The following is a 22,983-nucleotide window of genomic DNA, read 5'->3' on the forward strand; positions in this document are numbered from 1 at the left end:
ACTGTAGACAACATGTCCAACTGTTTTTGTGTTTTGCAAGTGCTGTTTTATCACTGCAGTACTGCAATCACCATCACAAATATCACAACAATATGTTGGTTATTCCTCCAGAGGAGGAGCAAATAATGAAACAGGTACATTTTACAAGAATACTTAGTAAGATCTAAACTCAAGACCAAATATTGCCAATAGTGGTAAAGACTGGCACACAACCAGAGACAGAAGGGCAACAAGCACCTTTCTGTCAGTAACAATTCCATGTATGATTCATTCCACATCCTGCTGTACACCCTGGGATTCACCACTGCTCACAGACAATCCAGAGGAACTGGCCTAACCTGGAGTTCTCATGTTTTTCATAAGTTCACCCTTGAAATTCTGGTCAAGGACAAAAATGCCAGATTAAACCCACAACTGTTTACCAAGGCTGCAGTTTTCCTAACAAGATGTCTGTCACTTCTGAAAGTCTTTTCTAGTTTTCTGTTTCATCAGAGCTGTTGATTTAGTTTGGTGCTGAAGACACCCAGGAATTACACAATTGGATGTTCTGGATGTATTCCTTATGCAGACTTAGCTACAACTGGAACAGAGGAAACCCAGAAAGAAAATCTTGGAAAAACAGAACTGAGAAGCCCATCTGAAATATAAATGTACACAAACCATGTCCTGACAGTAACTCATTCACAATTCAAACTCAGGGAATGTTGATTTTAACTTGGTTTTTCTACTTTACAAGTTCTTCTCAAACTGCAAACAGCTCACTGGCTCCTAACAGTAAGGACTTGGCTACCATTCTTGGGGATTTATGGATTAAAGAAGTCTTGTAATTTGTTTCTTCTCTGAAAAAATAAAGTGAACCTTGTAAATGTAAGAATTGTTTAGCTCAACAACCTTCCATCACACTTTAAAATCTATACAAAGGATTAAAACATTTAAAAGCACAGTATTAGTAATGCCACCAACAGCAACATCCTGAACTAGAAAGTTCCCCTGCTATCAGCATCAACACACCACGGTGTTGCACTCTGAAGCTTACTGTACACTGTAATTTGGCATGGTTACAGTTTATGGCTATTTACACTGGGTTGGGTTTTTTTGAGAGGTTGCAAAAAATCATTTTTCTTCAAACCTGAAAGACAAATGTGGGAAACACATTGTTCAGTTTAAGTAATTCCTTATTACTGAATCAGTTCCGTGTCTAAATAGTTTTGGGGGGGTTTTTTTGAAGCCAGATTTTTGTGAGGGTCTCTCTCCCGAGTGGAACACGGCCCATGGAGCTGCTCCTGCAGCAGGAGCACCGTGCTGGTTTGAAGGGGTCTCCAAGGGGTGTTTGGAATGAGTGTCTCAGGGCACAAGGCTAGGGCAGGGCTCTCCTGCTGCCTCCTGGCCAGAGATGGGCACCCCTGGCCTGGCAGCCTCACCTACAGTTCTTTTTGCAAAGCCAGCTCAGTCTGCCTTTGTGCAGAGTCTATTTGCCAATGGACAAGGCAGAGAGTCTATTTGCCAATTTCTACAGACCATGTTTTGCTTTAGGGAGGGGAAAATAAAAGTATATATATTACATATTTTTTTAATATAAAAAGCTCTTAATAAAAAGATTAAAACTCAAGAGTCAACATTATATGAGTATCTACTGTTAAGATAACCGAGCAACAACCTGTTCCTGCTCGAGTTCACTAATGAATTGCACTACTCTGTGCTAAAACCTCTACACAATTATTAGCAGCATCGTATCTCACCCTTCCTAAACTGTCTCTATAGCAGGTGCACCACACGCAGCTTCCTTTGAAGAGATGCTCAGACGGTACCTCCTGGTAAACATAGTTAAGTGCATTACAAAGACACCTTTTTGCATCAGTTACTGTAACCAACTTAAAACCAGGTGCAAACCCAGTCAAATACTTCTACTAAGTGCTAATTCTAATGACTTTTCACAGCCTCTTCAAATACTAAACCTTGCGTATCTTCCTATATTTTACCTCCTTCAGTTACCGCTGACTTTGAATATTCCAGCTTCTCCCAAAGTCAAATTTGTTCAGCATTTTCCAGCTCACAACTATGACCACAAATACATTTGTATGCACACCAGTAGGGTTTTTTTTTTTTTACTTCCTCATCCAACTTCCCACGAAGAATTTTCACAAAAGAACAAAATTACAAGCTTTACAGAAAAGCAAAAGGAAATCCTAATGTCTATAAAACCCTTAAAACATACATACTTAATTCCAGCAGCAGTCCTGTATACAGACAGCATATATATATATGTGTATATATATATATTAACCTAAGTGGATTTAATGTGGATATGTGGTCACACAGGTCATTTGCCATCACTTTTGGCCATCTGGTGCTTCCATGGAGGCCCTTAAGATTTGAGTGGTCGTTTGCAGAGCAGCTACTCCACAGTGTATTAACATCCCAGCGTGTAGTTGCCTGCTTCTGCTGTCACCAGCTATTATGGAGAAAGGCAGGATTTGGGATCAGCATAAGGAAACGTTGGGGCACTTTCAGCAAACAGAGAATGGGATTGTGAATTCCAGTGGACAAGCGAGAAAGTCAACCTGAGGCTCAGTGTTCCCCTGAGAGCAGCAGCAGCTGCTCTGGGACAGTTGCAGTCCAAGACTTGAATATTCTTCCACCACACAAGGTAAAGGTCTTTTCCTTTCCTCCTGATGGACAAAACCCATCCTATCTCCATTGACTATTGTGCCCTAAGACTTACATTAGCAAAGTTATGGTCACAGGTGTTGCTACTCACACTATTCATACGTAACACAGCCCCAGCCATCGCTTCTGTAAAATTTAACAGCTCAGTCTAGTGGTTCAGTCAGTCGTGTCTAAGTGCCGTTTTGCCAGCCAAGGCTTCTCCCATTACAAGGATCAGTGGTGCAAGGGCAAGCCCCTCCCACTACAGAATGCTCAATTGGAATTTATACAGCAATGCACACGAATTTATCCTTTTCTCATTCCAGCGCTGTATGTATTTCCAGACACACCCTTAGTTTTGCCTGCATTTTCAAACACCGCTGCATTTCAGTAGGCTTTGAGTGTGTTTGTATTGTCACTTTTTTTTTTTTGGCTGCTGTAATATTCAGATCTATTAAAGAAATCAATGTAAGTAGCATGAATGGGAGCAGTGCAATGAGCAATACGTATCTATAGTTTTCCTTTAAAGAAAACACTAATGCTGTGTTTAAAACCGTCCCTATTTAAAAAGTAAAAACAGCAGTCCATTGGAAAAAAAAAAACAACAACATCTACAAACTAGGTGTTCCTATACACAAGGATGAGGAACCAAAGCTTTGAAGGTCTCAGTGCTTCTTTATTCACACAGGAATATTAACTAGCTTCTGTCCAAAATCTCAATGCGCCAAATCTGTATGACTGACACTCAGAGCTCGCGAGTCTGTCAGACAATTATTTCGTTCCTGTGTGGAGGGGAAAAAAACAAACAAATACATTAAGCAAATGTCCAGATGGTTCAAGAAAACAAACAAAATTACTAGTTTTAACAAACAGGAACAAGCAAATATAAGGAACTACTGGGAACTGCTCTTGTTGATGGTGGGGAGGGGGTTGATTTTCCATATTCTAATAAACATGGTTTTCCCCAACTTTCCACTAGCAATACTGTAAAGTATATACATACACCTTTCCAATCCTGACCCAAGCCTTATCAGAAATGCAAGGGCCCATTTATGGGAATTGCCATGAGTGTCTACGATGGGGGAACCACAGAAGTTCACAAGAATTATAACATCACAGTGTACACACAAACAATAAACTCCTCTTCTGGAAGTCACACCAATTAAATACACACTAAGGATCCAGCCTAGGGGCATCTAGGGCACGGCACTTTGAAACACTGGTGCTGTTGCTGCAGAGAATTGTGCTTTACCCTGCATTTTTTCTGGCTGAAGCTCACCCTAAGCAAGGTTTTGCATACAATTCCAACAACAGAAAACTCTGCAGTACATTCCTTAGAGATAATACAGTTATGACACCTTTACACCAAAAATGAGAGCCACACAGTTTTGGCTTTCCTGCTTCAGGACACACGGTGCTGAAGATCCTCACCTACAGCTTTGTTAGTACAGAAGCAGTTTTATCTTCCTAAAATTAGTTGCAGTTACTGTGTTAGTAAAATGCACAGCAGTGTTTAGAAGGCAGAACATCACTCACTCGTTTGACAATCTAAGAAACAGTGATTTGTTAGGTAAAAACAGGCAGTGGGGAGTAGTAGCACTTGGGTATACCATGTACAATTAAGCAAAATAAGGTCTTGTATTAGCAGAAGCTCAACACAGATCAGACAAACTTGTCAGACTGCTCCTGTCCAACCTCAGAAACATCTGAAGTCATGTTTATGGGAACCTGACAACAATTAAGGTAACTGGGCTCTTTGCAATAAAGGGGTTGAATTAAAAAAATACTGATCTGGGCTTTAACAGTTCCTGTATTTTTAAGTTGCTTTTACAAGAACATAATATTCAAGTTTCATATCCACTGTAATAGAAAGTCCAAAGCCAGAGAGTGCTTGGTACCATAAAACCCAGTGCTCCTTCCTGGATGGACTTGAGCTCTTACTTAAATTTAAGCATAACTCACAGAAGTGTCACACAATGATGCCTTAAGCATGTGCTGCAAACATCTTACTGAAGTAGGATCTTACAATCACTGTAAGTTTGTTGTTTTATTATCACACTTTTTTATCCCAAACCCTACTAACGATATTTATTTCTGTAAGAGTATTGTAGGGCTTCTTACTTGAAAATGATCTTCAGTAGCCTTGCCACCCATGTTAAGAACATTCAGAGAACTGGCACGCTTCATGCTGCAACCAGGACAGTGAACATGCAAGGATAAACCGATCAGAATGGCTGAAAACTAACAGCTCTAAAAACACAAGTACAACAACAAGCAATGCACAGTTAAGGGAGCGGGAACAATGCCCCAGAACTGATCTGAGGGACACTCTTTAAGGTAACTACAGAACTTCAAATATGTTTATATTTGGCTCTCAATTACACGTAAACCCAAAAAATTACAAGCTCTTTAGAGCTTAAACATTTCAGGCAACTAATTTAATTTCAACTCAAAATAAAAATGTCAATTTTTAAACCATATCAAATTAATACACTAACTTAGCATTGATTTTTAAATAACTAATTCTCAGTTTCAATTTTATGTGGCTTCTTTCAAAAGCATCAAAACATTCAGACAGTTTAGGAAAAAAAATTGTGAAACATAAGTATGTCTGTCATGTAGGCAGCATTTACCCTAGAAAAGCTATAACAGAAGTTAGTTTTCTGCCTCATCTTCAGAATCAATTTTAAAAAGCATTTTTAAATGCTTTATTTTAAACATTTTTAAGTGAAGAGAAACAAGATGGTTGCTGCTGTTAACTTTGGCTGTGCTTTTGGCTTTACAACACTCCAAGCAGTGGTAAAAAGCACCCTGGAATATGGTATTGAAAGCAACGGATGAGGAAAAAAATCAATCACCTACACAGGAGCTACTGACAGTCAAAATATCACTGCATTAACTGCAATATCTGCTGCTGTTTGAGATGAGGATTATTAATTTACCTACATTTTTCAAACCTATACAAAATTTAACAAAAACATTTTGACGTGTATGTAATGAAATTCAACATCAGCCTTAAGATTCCTATGGTGGTGGTGACCACAACAGGAATGTCTGATGTCCTTTATCCCAGTCTCTGTCCATGACTCAGGATGTTCTGCGTTTGCTCCAGTTTTTCATTAACTCTTTAACTAGTCCAAAACTACTAAACGAGAGCTTTGAATACGTATTTGATGAACAATTCACAGGACGAGCCCTAACCCTGCAGTGCTACCACAGCTTGAGACAACTGGCCTGTGCAAAGTTTCCAGTGCCTTCCAGTAACGTGGAAAGGTTTATCCATACAGATCACGTTAGATATTAACCACTTTTTCTTTCTACTGAAGCAGGACCACTAACAGTCAAAGTCAAGCACGAGTTTTAAATGCTTTCATAAAGCAAAAGCTTAGCAGGACAATAAACCAGAACACTAACACAGACAACAGCTGCCACACAGCACAGGCTGACTGGTTTTTCCTAGTTACATCTGAATGTTTCAAAAGCCAGAAGCACACAATTTAAAATATTTGACATGAGTGTTAGCAACAACAAAGCAAGGACTCATGCATGGTGTACACCTCTCATTTATTCAAGGAAACAGGTACAACAGAGGTTATATGTGGAAGTCAAAGGAAGTTAATCTGTAAAACAAACAAAATGTTACAGAAAATTCTCCAAAAGAGCATAAAGGTTTATGGAAACCATTCCAGGGAAACAGAAAATCCATCAGTAATAATTTACACCCATATTTTAGGTTCTTGCTAAAGTGCCAATCAAAAAAAATTATTCACACCAGAGATACTGGCTTGCTTTTGGGTTGATTATTTGTTTGGGTTTGTTTAAAACAACATACTTAAGAATTTAGTCTGGCAAATGCACTTTTAATTCCCTCCACGCTACAAACACAACTGCATAAAAAGCGTGCAGTTGTTTTTCTGGTGCATAAGTAATGGCAATAATGAAAGCTTGGTTTGCCCTTTTAAATTAAAAATCTTAACTGTTCTGCTTTATGGTCAAAATTTTCAAAGTGAAAAAAATAACACTGATTAAGCAAAGTTAAATTATTACAGAACTGAATTTTGAAATATGATAAAGAACTGATACCTCGCTTCAGGTATTGCATGTTTCAAAGGACAGTTTTAAGATATTTGTCTTTTGTCAAAAAGGCTTTTGCATGATTGTAAAGAAAATTTCCCTGATGAGTTTTCCACTTTATTCTCTTCAACATTCTGTATCAAGCAACAGCATGAAAACTAAGTCTTTCTTTCATCCTGTTATATTAGTGCATTGCTATTCAAACACTTCTTACTCAGAATCAGACCAGCACTATCAATTCCTATTTACAGAAGCAGAGTATGAACAAGAGGTGTAAATCAACTTCAAAACAAAGTCTTCCTAGAGACACAGGCAGGGAATGCACCAGTAAGGAGGGAGGCACACAAGTCTTCTACCCAGAGTGGCTGATTTCACAGCAAAAATTATTTATATGTGTGCTATGTCAGTACTGTAATATTCAGCCATCAAACACACTAAAATCCAAAGGTCTGCATTATAAATATCTCTTCTGTTAAACTCAGAAGCAGAAAAAAAATTTAATTTATTTACTGAAGTTTCTTCAGGAAATTAAATCAAAATGATTCCTTGGAATATCAATATGTACAGCTATGCTTCATGATCTACAAAGCTGGTGTTTAATACCAGCAATCTTTGCATTTGATATTAAAACCAGCTAATATAAATTAGGATTTTAAAAGTCTATTTATTACAAGAACAGAAATTATAATATTTATTGTCTTACACACTCAAAGTGACTATCTACATAAAAGCCTGTCAATGCAATACACTTACTGAAAGTTTTAAGAGTAAATTATCCTTTGAGAACTATGGTGACATGTAAAAAACAAGAATATTTTATCAGAAAGGGAAAGCAAGAAAGATATTGCTCTGCTTTCAAGTTTGTTCCACATTTCTGCCTTTATCTGAGGAAATCTCACCTGGTGCTACAGACCCCACAATGTGATTGTTAATGTTGGTAGATGACTTTTACATGGGTCAGGTAACACAACTGAAGTGCAAACAGTAACAAGGCAAGTGAGTTCTTGCAGGACACTGCAAAGCCAAATGTCTTCAGTTATACATAACCATAATTTTCTACACCTATAATCACAGGGTTACTTTACCTGCAGAAAGAGTCAGCTACAAACACTATAGAGAACAAGGAACAAAACTCCTGGCTTTTATGGAACTGAAAACCTTTCCAAATCTCACAAAAATGAGGAGAAAATGCAGAATTAGCTATGGATATATGTAACTATTTATAAAAGAATATATCTGCACTATAATGTAGGAACTCTGGACAGAACTGAACAGAAACAGAAACCCATCATATAAAAATGTTAATACTGAAGAAAAGAAGGAAATCCCTTTTATTCTATTTTGGCTTGCCTTTGTTCGTTTTCCCCAAAGGATTTTACATTTACACATTTCCTTCTTCTAATCCCATGCTTTTCACAGTTTATTCCAAATTTATCATCTCAGAGGTAGTTCTTAGTAATGTATCAATAAATGCAAAGGGATTTTTGATCTTGAATTCCACTCAGTGCCTGCAACATCAAGTCTCTCAGCAGAAATTTTAAGTAATAATTCTAAAAATCAGGCTGAATTTGAAACAGATATGTGAGGAAGATAATTTTACATGTACTGCAGCTGTACACAAGGCTTTACAGCCACATAAAAACAATAAGGCAAAACTTCACTGGAGCACTTACAGAAACACAGCAAGAACCTGCCTCCAGGTCACTGTCTCACGTTACATCATCATCATCATCTACTACACTCCCCAGAGTCAGCTGCTCCAAGTTCTCCAATATGACTGTTTTAAGTGTAAGTTCACACTGTCACAGAGTTTCCTGTCAACTAAATGAGTTCCAGTTTTCCACAGCAAGGCCAAAAAACCCTACAAAACTGATTGAAATTATGTTGGGGGTGAGGGTGAACACTCACAAGTGCCATTACGAAAAACAGTAGGTGCATTTTAACATTTCTCCTCAGCAGTCATGAGAAACGATTTTATGGATTTATTAGAAATATTAGACATTTTCAAATCCATAATCTTATAGTAAATAGGAAAGAGTGAGCAGTCAGACTCATTAAAATTTGAATTTTTACCACTGACTTCGCTGAGGCCGAAATATTAATGAGATGCAGAATTAGGTTCAAGTTTTTCAACATTTTTCTCTGCTCTCTGACATCTGAGTTTTCCAAAAACAGAAACTGAGAAGGGCTCAAGTTGGTAATTCTCTTTATACCCACAGGAATATATAAAGCTGTATCAAGAATATCAAGAAGATTGTGGGTTCACGGTATTCAGGCTTTACTGTAAAACTCAGTAACATATATTATTCTCCACTGCTGTGTGAAAAGGATAATGTTTCAGATAATTAACACTTATCAATAATTCTACGATGCTTTTCTAATCTTCAAGTAGCTAAAGCAGTAAAAAGGAAAAAAAATATTGTTAAAACTGAGTTAACTCTTAAAAGCAGATATAATTCCTCAGATGTTACAGAACTTACAATGAAAGTTTTAAGAAATAATTTCCTATTTTATTTTTCTTTGAGATATAACTCTGTATGATATGCAGGTGCTAAGCAGGGAAGAAAACACTGCCCTAGGTGCTACGCTAGGCTACAGTGGGGGCACAGATCGAGGAGACACCAGCACAGCTAAGAACAGATAGTTACCCTGGGTTCTTTGGTTCACTGTCCCGGGAATTTCCTCCCTTCAGCTTCCTAACCAGCTTCTCACTGCTGCGTCTAAGGGAAGCACGAAGCTTGCTAAAGGAACCACTGCGCTTTAGAGATCCAGTGCCATCCTGAAAGAAATCGAACACATGTCAAACTGCAAGAGGTTGTTGCCCTCCCCCTGACACGGTTCCAGAACGTTTGGTTGATGAATTATTGTACTTTAACTGCTATTAATATATACTTATACCATATACAATTACCTAAACACGTAACACCATATAGCTACGACTTTACCAAAACAAAAGGGTTCCTCCCAAAGCGTAACACAGATTTCTAAAGGTGAAGACATGCCCAAGCCATGATTCATAATAATGAATAAAACCCCACCACAGTAGTCCAACAATTCACCACCACCATGTCACCATTTCACATGAGCACACCGTGGTTAACAGAGTACAGAGCCCCAAGCAAAAGCATTCCATCAGTCTAAGAGAAAAACTGTTTCATTCTTTCTGAACATCTACATTACTTGCAAACATGTTTAATTAAACCTAAAATCCCTAAACAAAATATATTTCTGATCAGAAACACCCATGGTCAAATTCTGGTGCTTTGTTTTAAACTTTCCACCAAAGAAAATGTAAAACACAATGAAATTAATTTTTCATATGCTGCATTCATGTTTTACACTGCTGTGCTGACCTAGAGAAACTTCCAACTGACCACAATTCTATTTTTAAATGTTTTACTCTTAAAAAGACCCCAACAGTTTAGTAAGATTAGAAGTGACCACTTCCTACTTCATAGAAAACATAGGTGATTATGAAAGAAGAGTTGTGAAAGAAAAAAGCACTACTAAGCAAAGACAGACACCTGAGTTGGAGTGAGTTTATTAGAAGTTAGAAAGACAAATACACAAATCACTGAACACCAAGATTAGTAGAGAAAAGCATAATTGCCAAAATCTCACACAAAGACTAAACAGCAATGCTACTTTAGAATAATCATAAGTGAAGACATCCAGAGTTCCATATTGATGTTAACCATATAATAGGTCTCTAAATACATTTTAAAGCACTTGGAGAACATGCCTTACTTTTATGGGTTTGGTTTTTCTCCTGTAAAGATCACCATCATGCCATTTCAATAATACCTTGTGTGATACTTTTAACTACCTTTATTCCATAGTGAACAGCTACTTATAAAGGTCATTGTTACTTGTCTGGGTTTTTGTTTTTTTTTTTTACTAATGTATTACACAGCAAATGGTTGTAATAACATTTTGTATGACTAGATACATATCTGGCAAAGCTACACATGTACAGAAATAGAAAACCAAAAAAGACACCAGCACTGAAGGAATGGCCAGTTTACAGGGAAGTGTAGCTCTGACAAGAATCTTAAGGGGTTTGCTAAAACACAGCAGTCAGTACTGAAGAAAGAAGTTAAAGCTTGAAGATGGTGCACGCCCGTCATGCAGGAGACAGTATAAGAATCACAAAAGGCATCTAGGCCTGTCAGAAACGGAGAGAGAAAAACTGAATGAAACTGTTGGGAAAAATTCAACAGTTTTCAATTTTGAACAGTTATGTTTACAGTATTTCTAGGTCACATTCAAAAGCTTTGGAGTCCAGGGTGAGTGTTTGGACGGCCCTTAAGCACAAAGTGCAGGTTCTTGTAAATACCAGAACCTACATCTTTATACAGCTTCACCTACATCACTGATGTGGGACTGACAGATGAGCATGACAGATGCTGAGCATAAAAGTTAGCATTTGTATAAAATGCAAAACACCTTTAAGAAGGGATAGCTTTAGTATTACATTTTGTCAACAAAAAAAAAATAATTATTTTTTCCAGCTGACATTAACACAAAAATAAAAATAAAATAAATAAATAAACAAAAGAGAAGCAAGGAACAGAGCAAGGTGCATTCATTTCAGCTTTAACTTCTGTCGGGAATTTTCCCTGGAAAAAAAGTGCAAGAAGAAAGAAGTCTTCACCAAACCTCCAGACAAAATTCTGTTCATGCTTTAAGGAACTAAAATCCAACTGTCCCGGGTGAATTCAGTTTCACAAGTATTTTTTAGAACATATCTGTGTGTGTGTGTATATATATATATACATAATCCAAGTGGAATTTTCTCTGCTTTCCCTTATGCAGTGAGGCAGCTGAAAGAATCCACCTTTAAAATAAATTGTGGTTCAATTTACACATTTTCCCTCTCGGTCTAAGTATAGAGACTATTATTGATAAGCTTAAGATACCTGTCTTGAGAGCCTTTACCTGTAACAACTGAAGTGAACAGTAATTAAAATTATCCTTGGAAATGGTAAAATGCCTTGCTACCAAGTGATCAGAAGATCAAAATCTGAGTATTTCTGTTTCAAACTACATCGCATATATTGTTCACACTTTTAAAAACAGACTTCAGCTTTACAGGATTGATTAAACTGAAGCCTAAATTCCAACTAGAAGCACGAGATGAGTGAAAAGGCTAATTATTCCTACAGTCTGAAACCAGCAATACTACAGTAGTGATAATCATCCAAAGAACAAAGGCAAGACAAATTTGGTAGGTACAGAGTATAACTCTAAAGTAAACCTAATCAGGACATTAGGAGTAAGCAGACAAGCTTTTGGGTACTTTCAAATCTGAAATAAGAACATCAAACTCCCAAGTTAAACACTGACTGCATGATTAACAAAACACCTTTAAAACATAAGTTCAGGATAAAAAAAAAAATTCCTAAATCCAAAGTAAACAAAGAAACCAAAAAAAAAAATAACAGGAGATTTTTATGGCAAAGTTTAATTGACAATGTTTATGTCATTCAGAATGAGAATCACCTTATTACTTTTGCTTACACCTCCCCATTATCACCATCTCCTGTACTTTGTAGCTGTCAGCTACAGTGTCCATCTGACACAAAACAAGAGCAGCTCTCATTAACAGTGACATTTACTGCTTTCATTTCACATCTGGAAGTGGGCTTATGTGCCCAAAAGTCTTTTTGAAGCATATGGGTTAGAGTAAGAAAAGATGCTTCCTCACACTAGGAACATTCTCTTAAATTAAGTACCACAAAGATTTTTATTTGTTCTGCAATGGGCTGCAAGATCAATTTACAAAAATGCCAATTACAGATGATCACTGTTCTTTTTTATATACAAATATAAGAAGGGATTCAAATCTTGGCCTTTCTACCTTAAATTTTTAAGGCCAAGTATTTCTTTGGATGGATTTATAAGTAACATGTTTATGCACTATAACAACCTCACTTAATGTGTCTGCTTTAATAGTTAATGGCTGATTTACCTCAATAGGTATTTCAGTTCTTTTGTAAGAATGCAAGACTTTACATCAAAGTATACAATGCTTAATATGGATCACATTACATATGGAAGGCACTTAATTACATCTTCCAGCAAAATTTTTTCATTGAAGTTTGTCACTTTACACACTCCAACAATTCTTTCTGACAGCCAAAGAGCAGGAGTCAGCTTGACCACTTCCAAAGAATTTAAATGGAAAAGGCAGGCCTCTCTTCAGGCTCTGCATGCAGAAGTCAAAGATTCTACTACACTTTATGAATCAGAATATTTTGTCTGGAGGGAACACACAAGGGTGAAAAAACTACACAATATGAAGTAGAGGGAAGAACACCACTGAGAGAGAAACACTCGCAGGGTAGAGGGAGAGAGAGTTGCCCACTTCATGTAAAACATGTAATACAAAACATCTTCTCTTAAGGGGGAGGGGGGAAAGAAATAACGAAGATGAGAATAAAGCAATGCCACTTCAGCACACTAAAAATGAGGTTTGTTTACCCTGAGAAGTCAAAATTTAATTTTTCAGATCCATAAATTTTATCACCGAGTTTGACCTAGAAATACTGTCTATTGCTTTTCCCCAGAAGGCCCTTTCCATCCAAAACCTGCATGCATGTTTAATTTATGTCAATAACAGAAAAAAGTTTAATCCATTTAGAACATATAGTCATGCAAAGTACAGTGAAAATTAAGGGAGGAGTACAGTACACAGTTCTAGTGCTGAATGGGCAAAATGAGAATTAAAGAGAGTTATCCAACCTGACTTTGGCTTTATTAATGATGCAGTATTATTCACAGTAGATGCTGATTGACTGTCTTGGCACTGAGAACACCAATGCCAAGAAAACAATAAAGAGACAAAAGCAAAGATGGAAAGAACATTCTCCTTTAAGACTAAAGCACTATGTGTTTTACCAAGGTTTCTTTGGAATGCTTTGTCTTATGTGGCCAACAAAAAGATGGGAAAAAAAAGATTGCTATTGTAAGAGAAATGAAGCTTCAGAACACTCAATATTGCAAAGTAGGCTACTTCCCCTCCCATACAGCAAAAGCAACACCACTTTTATAAACTAACAGAGTAATTTCAGCAGAACTACAGTTGGGAGTTAGTTAACAGTACAATATATATCCCATTGCTGGCAATGGGATAAAGCATGGGAAAGCTGGTGACAGAAGCAAACAACTACATAAGCCAGACCAAAAACTGAAAGCTTGCACTGTCTTTCAAATTAAAGGAAAACAATGGTTAGAAAAATGCACATGAAATAATCACATCGTATATATGTTTTTACTTTATGACGATCAGTGTAACACAGTGAAGCCAATATATGGGAAACAAACAGGAACAAGCCCTGACTCCAGTCAAATTTTAATATGGGGAAAGGGGTATTAATTTCAATTAAGAAACATGAAGTCACCATCACATTGGTATGTGATGGCACTGCCTCTTAAAATGGACTGTACAGCAGCTTGAAAAGTTACATTCCTTCCTCCAGCAAGTTGGGTAAGGAGGAGATTGGAATTATTTTAGTGTTAGACTAGTCACTTTACTTTAAAACAGCTAACACTCAAAACATCTCCATAGCAAATTGTCTTTGTGATTCCAACTGATGCAGTATTTTTAAAGAAACATTTAAATTACGGGCAAATATGGCATCAAAGGGAAAAAAGCAAAAGTAAGTTAATTGCCAGAATATTTCTACCAGTAAAAGAAACCACTGACAAGCAATTGTACACCAGACCACCACCAGGACATTCAATCAGCATTAAACAACTTGGCATTAAATACAACTGCTTGAGATTCTTGCAGAAATGTCACCACTCAGGACAACGACAGAAAGGATGTTTTAAAATTTTAAAATATTACGATTTTTTTAACATTATGAATAGGCAAAACGTTAATTCTTCATTTCTTAATTGATTCTGCAAAATTACAAAATACAAAGTAGATCAACCATAAAAAAGAAAAAAAAAAAAACCAAAAAAACCCAACAAACTACTGAAAGCACAACAGGCTGGTGGGTGGACAACCACGTTTGTCAGGGTGGTGATTTCTCTAGGCTATGTTCTAAACTGTGTACTGTACTTACCCCGTTCCACTCTACGCTCATACTCACTTCCTCGCCTCCGTCAGGGCCACTCTCGTACTTTACCACATCCACGTTGAGGCTTTCCCGGCTCCGCCTTTTCTCTATGCTCTCAGGGTCATTCAGCACTTCAGCAACTCTCTGTTTGTGAACATTGTCAAGACCCTGAGAATTAGATAAAACGGGAAGAGGCTTTATCTTGTTACAAGCTGCATTAATCTACAACTTACACACTGCGAAAATCAACACAGTGTGAAGGGGACGGACAGTTCTGGTAGTTTGAGAATTCGGTGACTTCACATTCTTTTCCTCCTTTCTTATCACTTGCCTAAGCCTCATGGTGTTTGTGTCACTTACCTGAAGCCATCTGGCCACCAGCTAAATATTTAAGCAATTTATAGGTCATGAATAGTCAGTGCAATCCTTAGTTATCCACCTGTCAAATGGAGCAGCCCTCACTCACCTTTGGAAAGACCGTTGCAGGTATCTGAATATCTAATACCTAAGAAGTTGTGTTATTTAAAAATACTGACATATGACACTTAGCACTGTAGGACAATTTAATCCTTCAAAAAGAAAGAAAATAGCAAATAAGCTTATAATAAACAGACTACATATGTGTCAATAAAATACATTTACTTTGTGGTAAAGAATGTCCATCAACTATTAAATAATCCTTTAAATATCTTAAAAGTGCTGAAGTACCTCCTATGAAAATCCTGCATTAAAAATAAAGGCAAAATCTTTAACACAGAAACTACAAAATAGCAAAGCTCAAACCATACTTATTTTCAGTTTTGTTTTGTTTTCTTTACAATAAACCTACTCCACATCATAAAGAGTATTTGCTAATAGGAAGGGATTCCAGATGAATGCCTTACACTTGAGAACATATTCTGCATCTTTTACAGTACAGCATTAGCAGCAAATGCAGCAGGGATCTGTGGGACAAATCTATAACATTGACCACAATACAGAAAGTGAAAAGGATGTCAAAATTCTTAAAAGTCCATGAATAACAATGAAAGTTGTTTTAGTGGCACAGAGAAATCAGGTCCTTGGTTCCCATATAGTTTACTCCTAACTGAGGAGCTGAACAGTTCATCCTAATGGAATTCTACATGAAACCAACACATACTGATGGTGTATTTTCACTTCCCCGTGGGTGCAGGGTGCAGAAAGTGGCTGCAGCTCTCAGACAGCAGAGAAACAAAGGCTCACAATGGCTTTTGCACCAATCCTTCAGCAGCACAGACCACAAAGTGTGTAAAACAGAGTCGAGGTCTGTTCCAAAGCTATCATCTCTCACTTATCTCACATGTGAAAAAAATAAAATAACGAAAGGTCAGGAAACTGCACCTTCTCAGTTTGTTCAGTTCTGTCATGAAAGACAAAGGACAAAGAACACTACTGGTCTTCAAAAGTCTAGCACAGATATCCCACCCAGCAGCTACAGCAAACAAAATTTGCATAAAGGAGAACAGAGATGTGGAAAACTGATGCTTTTCCACACCTGAGAACAAAGGTACCTCTTTGCTTTTAGCTCAAAAGCAGAAATGCATTAACCCTGTTTGTCCTCCTTGAATGACCTAGAATAAAAACATAGTGTTTAGATGCTGCCAGTAACACAACACTCTTTTCCTACATGTCTAAAACTAGTGCTGTGTTTACCGTCATATATTATGGACTAATGGTATAGGTGGTATATGATGCACAATGAAAATCTGAAGCTTGCTTAATAATAAAGTGGCATCAGCAAGTCACCAGCAGCCTCTAAGGAAAATGGAGACAAGGAAGAGTTTTTGCAGTGGTACTGACAAGCCAGAAGAGGGATGATTAAATAGGGACTCTAAAAAATAGACTTTCTCCAATAGCAAGAGCCTTAATTTCCAAATAATCAATTCCATGCTTCCCAGTAAAAATCTGAACTTGAAAATCTGATGGTCTGATTTTTGGGGTTCTTTCCTAATATAAAGAAGGAAACAAACATAACAACATGCTAAGTTTGCTTCCAGGCTTCTTAATTACTATTATATTATGCCAATTTATCCTGGTTGTATCTGTTCATGCTAAAAAGTTATCTTGTGTAATGGCAACAGTAAAACCAAGAACCAAAGCAAGTTATGTTAAGATGCACTGCATGTTCATTTCTTATTTTCAAATCATATTTGAATGAGACACTCTGAAAATGGACCTTCAGTAAAAGTATGTGAAAATCATCTTCAGTAAAAGAAAGTATCTGTATCAACTATTCTCCCCCACTCCTTGAATTTTCTTTGCTGAAGAACTTATCTCCCAGATTTATACTTTCTTCTTACCAGTTTCATTCCAATTCTTTGGCAAACACTCACAGGTTTTCCATTCTTTTTTATGGAAGAAAGAACTTAGGCCACCTTATATCAAAGGGAGCTGTTGCTGAATTCACTAAAAGAGCGTGAGGTTTGCCAGGAACTTTTTTACTCTCCCTTTTCCAGACATCTGTTTCTATATACATCAAACACTGCACTATCATTCTTTAAAAAACAACTTCAAATCACTGTAACCAATAAAAAACCACTAAATTATCAATAAAGATATGGTCCATCAGCTAAGTCCATTCACTTCAATTTAGAAATTAAGTTTAGAATTCTACATGGACATATAAGGAAAAAAAAACCCCACAACAAAACAAGACACTTCTGATAAAAATACAAGTCTTATTTGTTATTGTATACATACTGAAATTAAAATTGAACTTCCATGTTATTTACTTATATTTACTTACTTTGCTTTCCATTTTAACATTGACTGACAACACGTTTTTTGTCCAGTCTTACATACTTTCAAATCATCCAAAAAGGAAAGAAAAAAAAAAAAGCCAATAAAACCCCAACAAAAACAAACTCCCTTGTACCTTCTAAGAGAAGGGAGAAAGGGTTATTTGTAGATTTGAGAGCTCAGAGACAGCACAGGACTTCCCCACATTAAAAGCAAGTCCCCGCTTACACTGTAATTTTATCACCACTTCAGTCAGGGGTCAACACCAGGCACAAGACACTGAATAGCTCCAAGTTTATATATTCTGTAGGTGTGACACTGAAGTTGAAAATCTGCATGACCACAATGCAGAAACATCATTCAGGGGAATTTTCATACTTGCCTGTTTACGAGATCTCATTGCTGCCTCTTCTAATGTTTCAGCAGCTTCAAATTTGCCCTGTCGTCTGTAAAGTGCCCCAAGGTTCTTTAAAGTAGTTGTTACTGTTGGACTATTTAAAGAAAAAAAAAATAAGAAAAAGACTTGTGTATATACACACACACACACAAACTCTCCTCAGTTCACTAACAAAAACTTAAATTAAGAAAGTATTTATCGTATTTTTTGTAATAATTTATTGTCTCTCTTGACATACACTATACTGTACTTCATGTACATGGAATAACCTGCTGATCCCTTTCAAAGTGCATTAACGGCTCACACTGGGATTAGTCAACATCCCTGAAACTAGAGTGCTATGTCCTTGTGTTCCTCAGCTGCATCTCAAGGTGAAAATTTAGCTCTAGAGGAGCGTGTCCAACTGAATAATTGTGAAGCTTCCAGAAAATATGCTTATTCATGCATACAGTGACTATTCCTCTAGCATGTGTTAGTCACCAAAGTAATTAACAGTTTCTTTCACCAGCTTTTATTTAATACCTATTTGCAGTTTCTGTGCATTCAAACTGTGCTTGAATAACAAAAGAAAAAAAATTTGCCTGTTCCACTAACAGGTCTCACACTCCAACAAGACATTTTTGTTTCAATGGCACAAAATTAGCTCAGTCACAGTATTGTTGTGTGCAGTTTTGCTCCAGTAACAGTAGAGAAAAGATTTTCTCATGCATTAGAATGAACTAGTACATGAAAAACAAACCAACAAAACACACTGCACCCAGAATTCAGGATGGATAAAAAAAGAGCAGATTTCAGTACAAAGGTTCTGATGCTTTTTAAATAGGAGAATTCAAACACTCAAGAAACTAAAAACCCTCACTGATAATCAGTACTAGTTGCAGGTTTTTTCACAATTGTACCACCTGCACATTAAAAAATTGCAGTAATGGAACAATATTAAAGCAAACAAAACATATTTCACCAAGTATAATCCAAGCTGAAGTCCTTATTTCTCTTACTGCACTTTAAAGTATGTGCTTTCATTAACACAACTATATTCTTCAAGCTTTAGAAACTCAAATAGCGCTTAACTGCAGCAGTTTAACTTTGTTTTCTTGTGCCAGCTAAGTAACTAAAGGCTCAGTTATTTACACAGACTCATTTCTGGCTCTCTTCAGAGGCCTTGATGGGGCAGAGAAGACACGTAGGCCAATCACCAGCACAGAAAGAAGGAATGGTGACCTGTGCTGCCACATGAAGGACTGCCAAGAACACAACTGGTGCAATTTTATGCCACTTACTAGATCTAACCAGCCTAGATTAAAAACAGCCTCAGGACTTGAAAACTGCTACTGTGTTCCTGAAACCCAGACCTGAGTGTTGAATTTTTAATACTATAGTTTTTATAGTCCTAAGCAAGCAGCTGGTTTGGTTTAATTTTTAAACATGCTTTAATCTGCAATATTGAGTACTGCTGTGTTGTTTGTCCTGTCAAGAAATTACCCACCTGTCAACTTTGCAAGCTTTGTACCAGCCACCATATTCTCCAAAAGATGTGCCATCTTTTTGCTTCCCCTAGAACAAAAGTATCATTGAAAAAAAAATAACTGATTTGCAACTTAAACAAGTAAAAGCTCAAAAAAAAGATTTACGACAATGGTCTTACTTTGCATTCTTCCCTCTCTTCTGCATGCATCCAGATAGGCTTATTTTCCTCTGGTGAAAGAGAAGAAAATATTTTATAGAACAACAAAACCACAAAGTATTCATTGTTTGATTTCTGAAATGAAGTTGTGAACCAAGGAATTATACTATTACCACCACAAAAAAACCTTACTGTCCATACTACAAGCAGCAGATAAATAAAACATGCACCTCTTCTTTTACAGTTTTACAATTCTGTCTTCTTTTCTTATCTGAACTTAGAAACAGTTATTTCTGAGAAGCTTTGAAGTCAATATATATCGTCACCAATTTGTCATGTCCCTAGTTCTGTGCTAGAAAACAAGCAGTTATTTCTTTTATCATAAGAACTGCTCTGACATCTCCTAAGTGGTGCATATGCTACTGTCATGCAATGCAATGAAAATTCTTTTCTGCAATTTATAGTTGATAAAATGTGTGTGACTTCAATGTACAGTGTAATTCCCAATTTAAATGTATTTTCCTCACTCTTTAAATGTATAAAAGGAAGACTTGCCTTGACAATGTCTTTATTTATATAATTTAAAATCCTGCATTGACGTTTTCCTGTGACTGGAAAGTGACATGTATTTTTCTGTGTCCATAAAAATACCAAAATTGGGTTTGGTTGGGCATAAGATAAAAGGCAATTCATAAATCATAAACTACCAAGTCTACCTCATGTAAGAAAAGTTCTGCTTTTGAACAAAAAATTACTGCTGCAGCTAAAAGCTTTCTTATGATGAATGTACTTCAACCCTTCTACGTCCACTTTTAAGTCCACCTAAAGCAGACAACGCTTTTAATCAGGGTACTACTGACTTCCTGCAAATTTTATTTCAAAGTAACTACACAAATGAAACAAGGACTCAGTTTCTTACCATCTACAGAGCCAAACTCCCGTTCATGGGCGCGAGTAAGAATCTCTTTGTATAAAGTTTCCGCTTGCTTAAACTTGCCCTGTTTTAGATAGCAGGATGCCTAAAAACAAAACACCCCCCCCAAAAGGTATCAGCACACTGCTTTATTTATCTTCATAAATAACAAACACAATAATAAATAATAAATACATGATGAATAAAAGTGCATTTCAATTCATCAGAACATTTTTCTCGTATTTAGTCTAGAAAAGGCCTACCAGATTGTTCTTTGTTTTCGCAACATTTGGGTCATCTGGTCCCAGTTTAGTTTGGTAGATTTCAAGTGCCCTCTGATAGTAGTATTCAACCTCCTCATATTTACCCTGGTTCTGGCATAGTAAAGCCAAATTATTTAATTGTTTGGCAACATCAGGGTGATCTTTCCCCAGGACCTGAAAATTAAACAGACTGTATTAAAACATTCTCTAATCATCATATCAGGGCCTAGAAATAAATAATTTAGAAATACCCTGTTACTTTTATGGCTCATCAGTTCAACAGGAGGATGACAAAAACAAAAGTTGCATTTGAAAAGTATGAAAATTACTGAACTCTATTACAAACTGAGAATGCTGTAGAACAACCCATAAGAGGAATAAAGTAAGTAGTAAAACTTACTTTAGTAGTAAAGGAGAGTATTATACAAAGCCTGAAGATACAGGCATTCAGTCTCATGGACTAAAATAAATATCCACATTGTCAGAGAACAATCAAAAATTTTAATGATGTTTCATTTTTTAATTCCAATATTCTTGTCAAATCAAAGACTATCTAGCCATCAAATGGGAAAGAAAAAGGTAAAGAAGGTTAATTACAAAATACAGAATTTTGTATATACTCAGAGTGCTCCAACAATTCTGTAGCACTACCAGAATTTCCTACTGTTTTGAACTTCAGACACTGCTAACTACTAGGGCATTGCTAACTCTGTGGTTTATTTGGCAGATCTACCCAACCAAATACTAAAAAAAAGGTTGAACTTTGCCCTTTCCCTCAAAAAATCCATTCAAAGGTGCTGCATTTGGCACTCATACCTTTTCTCTGATTTCCAGAGCTCGCTTACACAGTGGTTCAGCTTCTTTGTACTTTCCCCGTTTACCATAAAGTACTGCAAGATTGTTTAGAGTTGCTGCCACCTGTCAACAGTAGAGAAATGTTAATTTCACTGAAATTTGCTGATACAAATACCTGAAAAATTAATACACCTGCAAGGCATTGATGGTTTCAAATTTTCCATGCACAGGGTAGATCTCTCGAAATTTGCAAATACAGACATAATTATAATTAAAACACATACATACACAACAGAAAAAAGAAAAACCCAAAATCATGACATAAATTTGTTTCATTTTTGGAAATATCACTTAGTGCACACATCTTCCTGACACGTTCTTCTTTTACAAAGGAACCTCTCACATCAATACTGTACTCAGAGCTACCCTGCTTCCCACAGGCTACAAGAACTGAGGCATCACATGAATCATACAAAAAACTTGATTTACGTTTCATTTACAAGCAGCAGTAAAACAGATCAGAAGCGCCCCTTCAATCTGACTATAACAGAGTGATTTCAGTAAGCAAATTAAAATCTTTCTTCACAAATTGATTTCCCATAGAAAATCCATGCAATTCAAAAATCAAGTATATGCAAGTCATTCACAGTGAAAACAGCACTGAATAGAATGCTCAAAAGGTAGGATAAATATTTAAGAGAAAACAAAGGATGTCACATCGTGGTCTCCTACCTGTACTGTTTAAAGACAAGCCAGGTCTTAAAAAAAACTTTCCTGTTAAGTTTGATATTAGAATTAGTTGAAAAAAAGTTCGGTGACAAACACAACTAAAATTATGATATTGCATGTATACAAACCGCTGGATGATCTTTGCCCAAAGTCTTTTCACGGATAGCCAAGGCATCATTCAGGAGATTTGCTGCATCTTTGTATTTGTTCTGGTCTCTGAATTTTTAAAGAGACACAATCAGTACTGGTGATTCAGAACAGAAAGTCATGAAAACTAAAGTGACTTCACTACTGGCCTAAAGATGCTACAACAAAAGAGGAGTAACTGAGAATATATTCAGAAATCAGGAAGTAAAAACCTGAAGCCTGTAACCATAAAGTAGTTTGCTGCTTGGGGACTGTACTGAGCATGTACTATTTCTACACTGCTGTCCAATTTCTAGCTCTAGATTATCTCTAAGTCATCAAGACATGTCCCCTCATACACAAAAAGTAGCAAACCCAGCTTCATTCCCAAAGCCAAGGCACAGGCAAAAATACAGCAAGCTGTTTGGCTTTTAAGTATAGGGAGACATGCAAATATTTCAGGACCCTCTTGAGGGTTTTAATAATTAAAAAAAAAAAGGAAAATAAATTTAATGGAAAATAGAATAGTCAAAAAATGCTAGTCTGAACATCAAAAGGCTGTAGCCAAATACTAAGTATTTACTAAA

The 22,983-nt window shown here is 36.6% G+C and overlaps 1 protein-coding gene across 8 annotated transcripts in view; it reads right to left on the reverse strand.

Moving 5' to 3' along the window:
• Positions 1-3,065: 3,065 nt before the first annotated feature.
• Positions 3,066-22,983, reverse strand: part of KLC1 (kinesin light chain 1) — a 44,877-nt gene continuing 24,959 nt past the window's right edge. For 2 of the 8 annotated variants that reach the window (XM_017807522.1, XM_017807523.1), the window contains exons 6-16: positions 22,399-22,486; positions 21,563-21,664; positions 20,747-20,920; positions 20,490-20,589; positions 19,592-19,641; positions 19,433-19,500; positions 17,932-18,040; positions 14,796-14,957; positions 9,369-9,499; positions 4,768-4,834; positions 3,066-3,428 (exon numbers count right to left, since the gene is read on the reverse strand). In XM_017807522.1, coding sequence (XP_017663011.1) covers positions 3,363-3,428; positions 4,768-4,834; positions 9,369-9,499; positions 14,796-14,957; positions 17,932-18,040; positions 19,433-19,500; positions 19,592-19,641; positions 20,490-20,589; positions 20,747-20,920; positions 21,563-21,664; positions 22,399-22,486 — 1,117 coding nt within the window. In that variant the 3' untranslated portion in view covers positions 3,066-3,362. Of the gene's footprint in view, positions 3,429-4,767; positions 4,835-9,368; positions 9,500-10,245; positions 10,886-14,795; positions 14,958-17,931; positions 18,041-19,432; positions 19,501-19,591; positions 19,642-20,489; positions 20,590-20,746; positions 20,921-21,562; positions 21,665-22,398; positions 22,487-22,983 lie in introns of those variants that run through there. The other 6 variants (XM_017807524.1, XM_017807525.1, XM_017807526.1 and 3 more) reach the window with 6 other exon arrangements.

Source organism: Lepidothrix coronata, unplaced genomic scaffold (assembly GCF_001604755.1).
Source record: "Lepidothrix coronata isolate B3197 unplaced genomic scaffold, Lepidothrix_coronata-1.0 Scaffold19, whole genome shotgun sequence".
In the NCBI taxonomy this organism is placed as follows: Eukaryota; Metazoa; Chordata; class Aves; order Passeriformes; family Pipridae; genus Lepidothrix; species Lepidothrix coronata.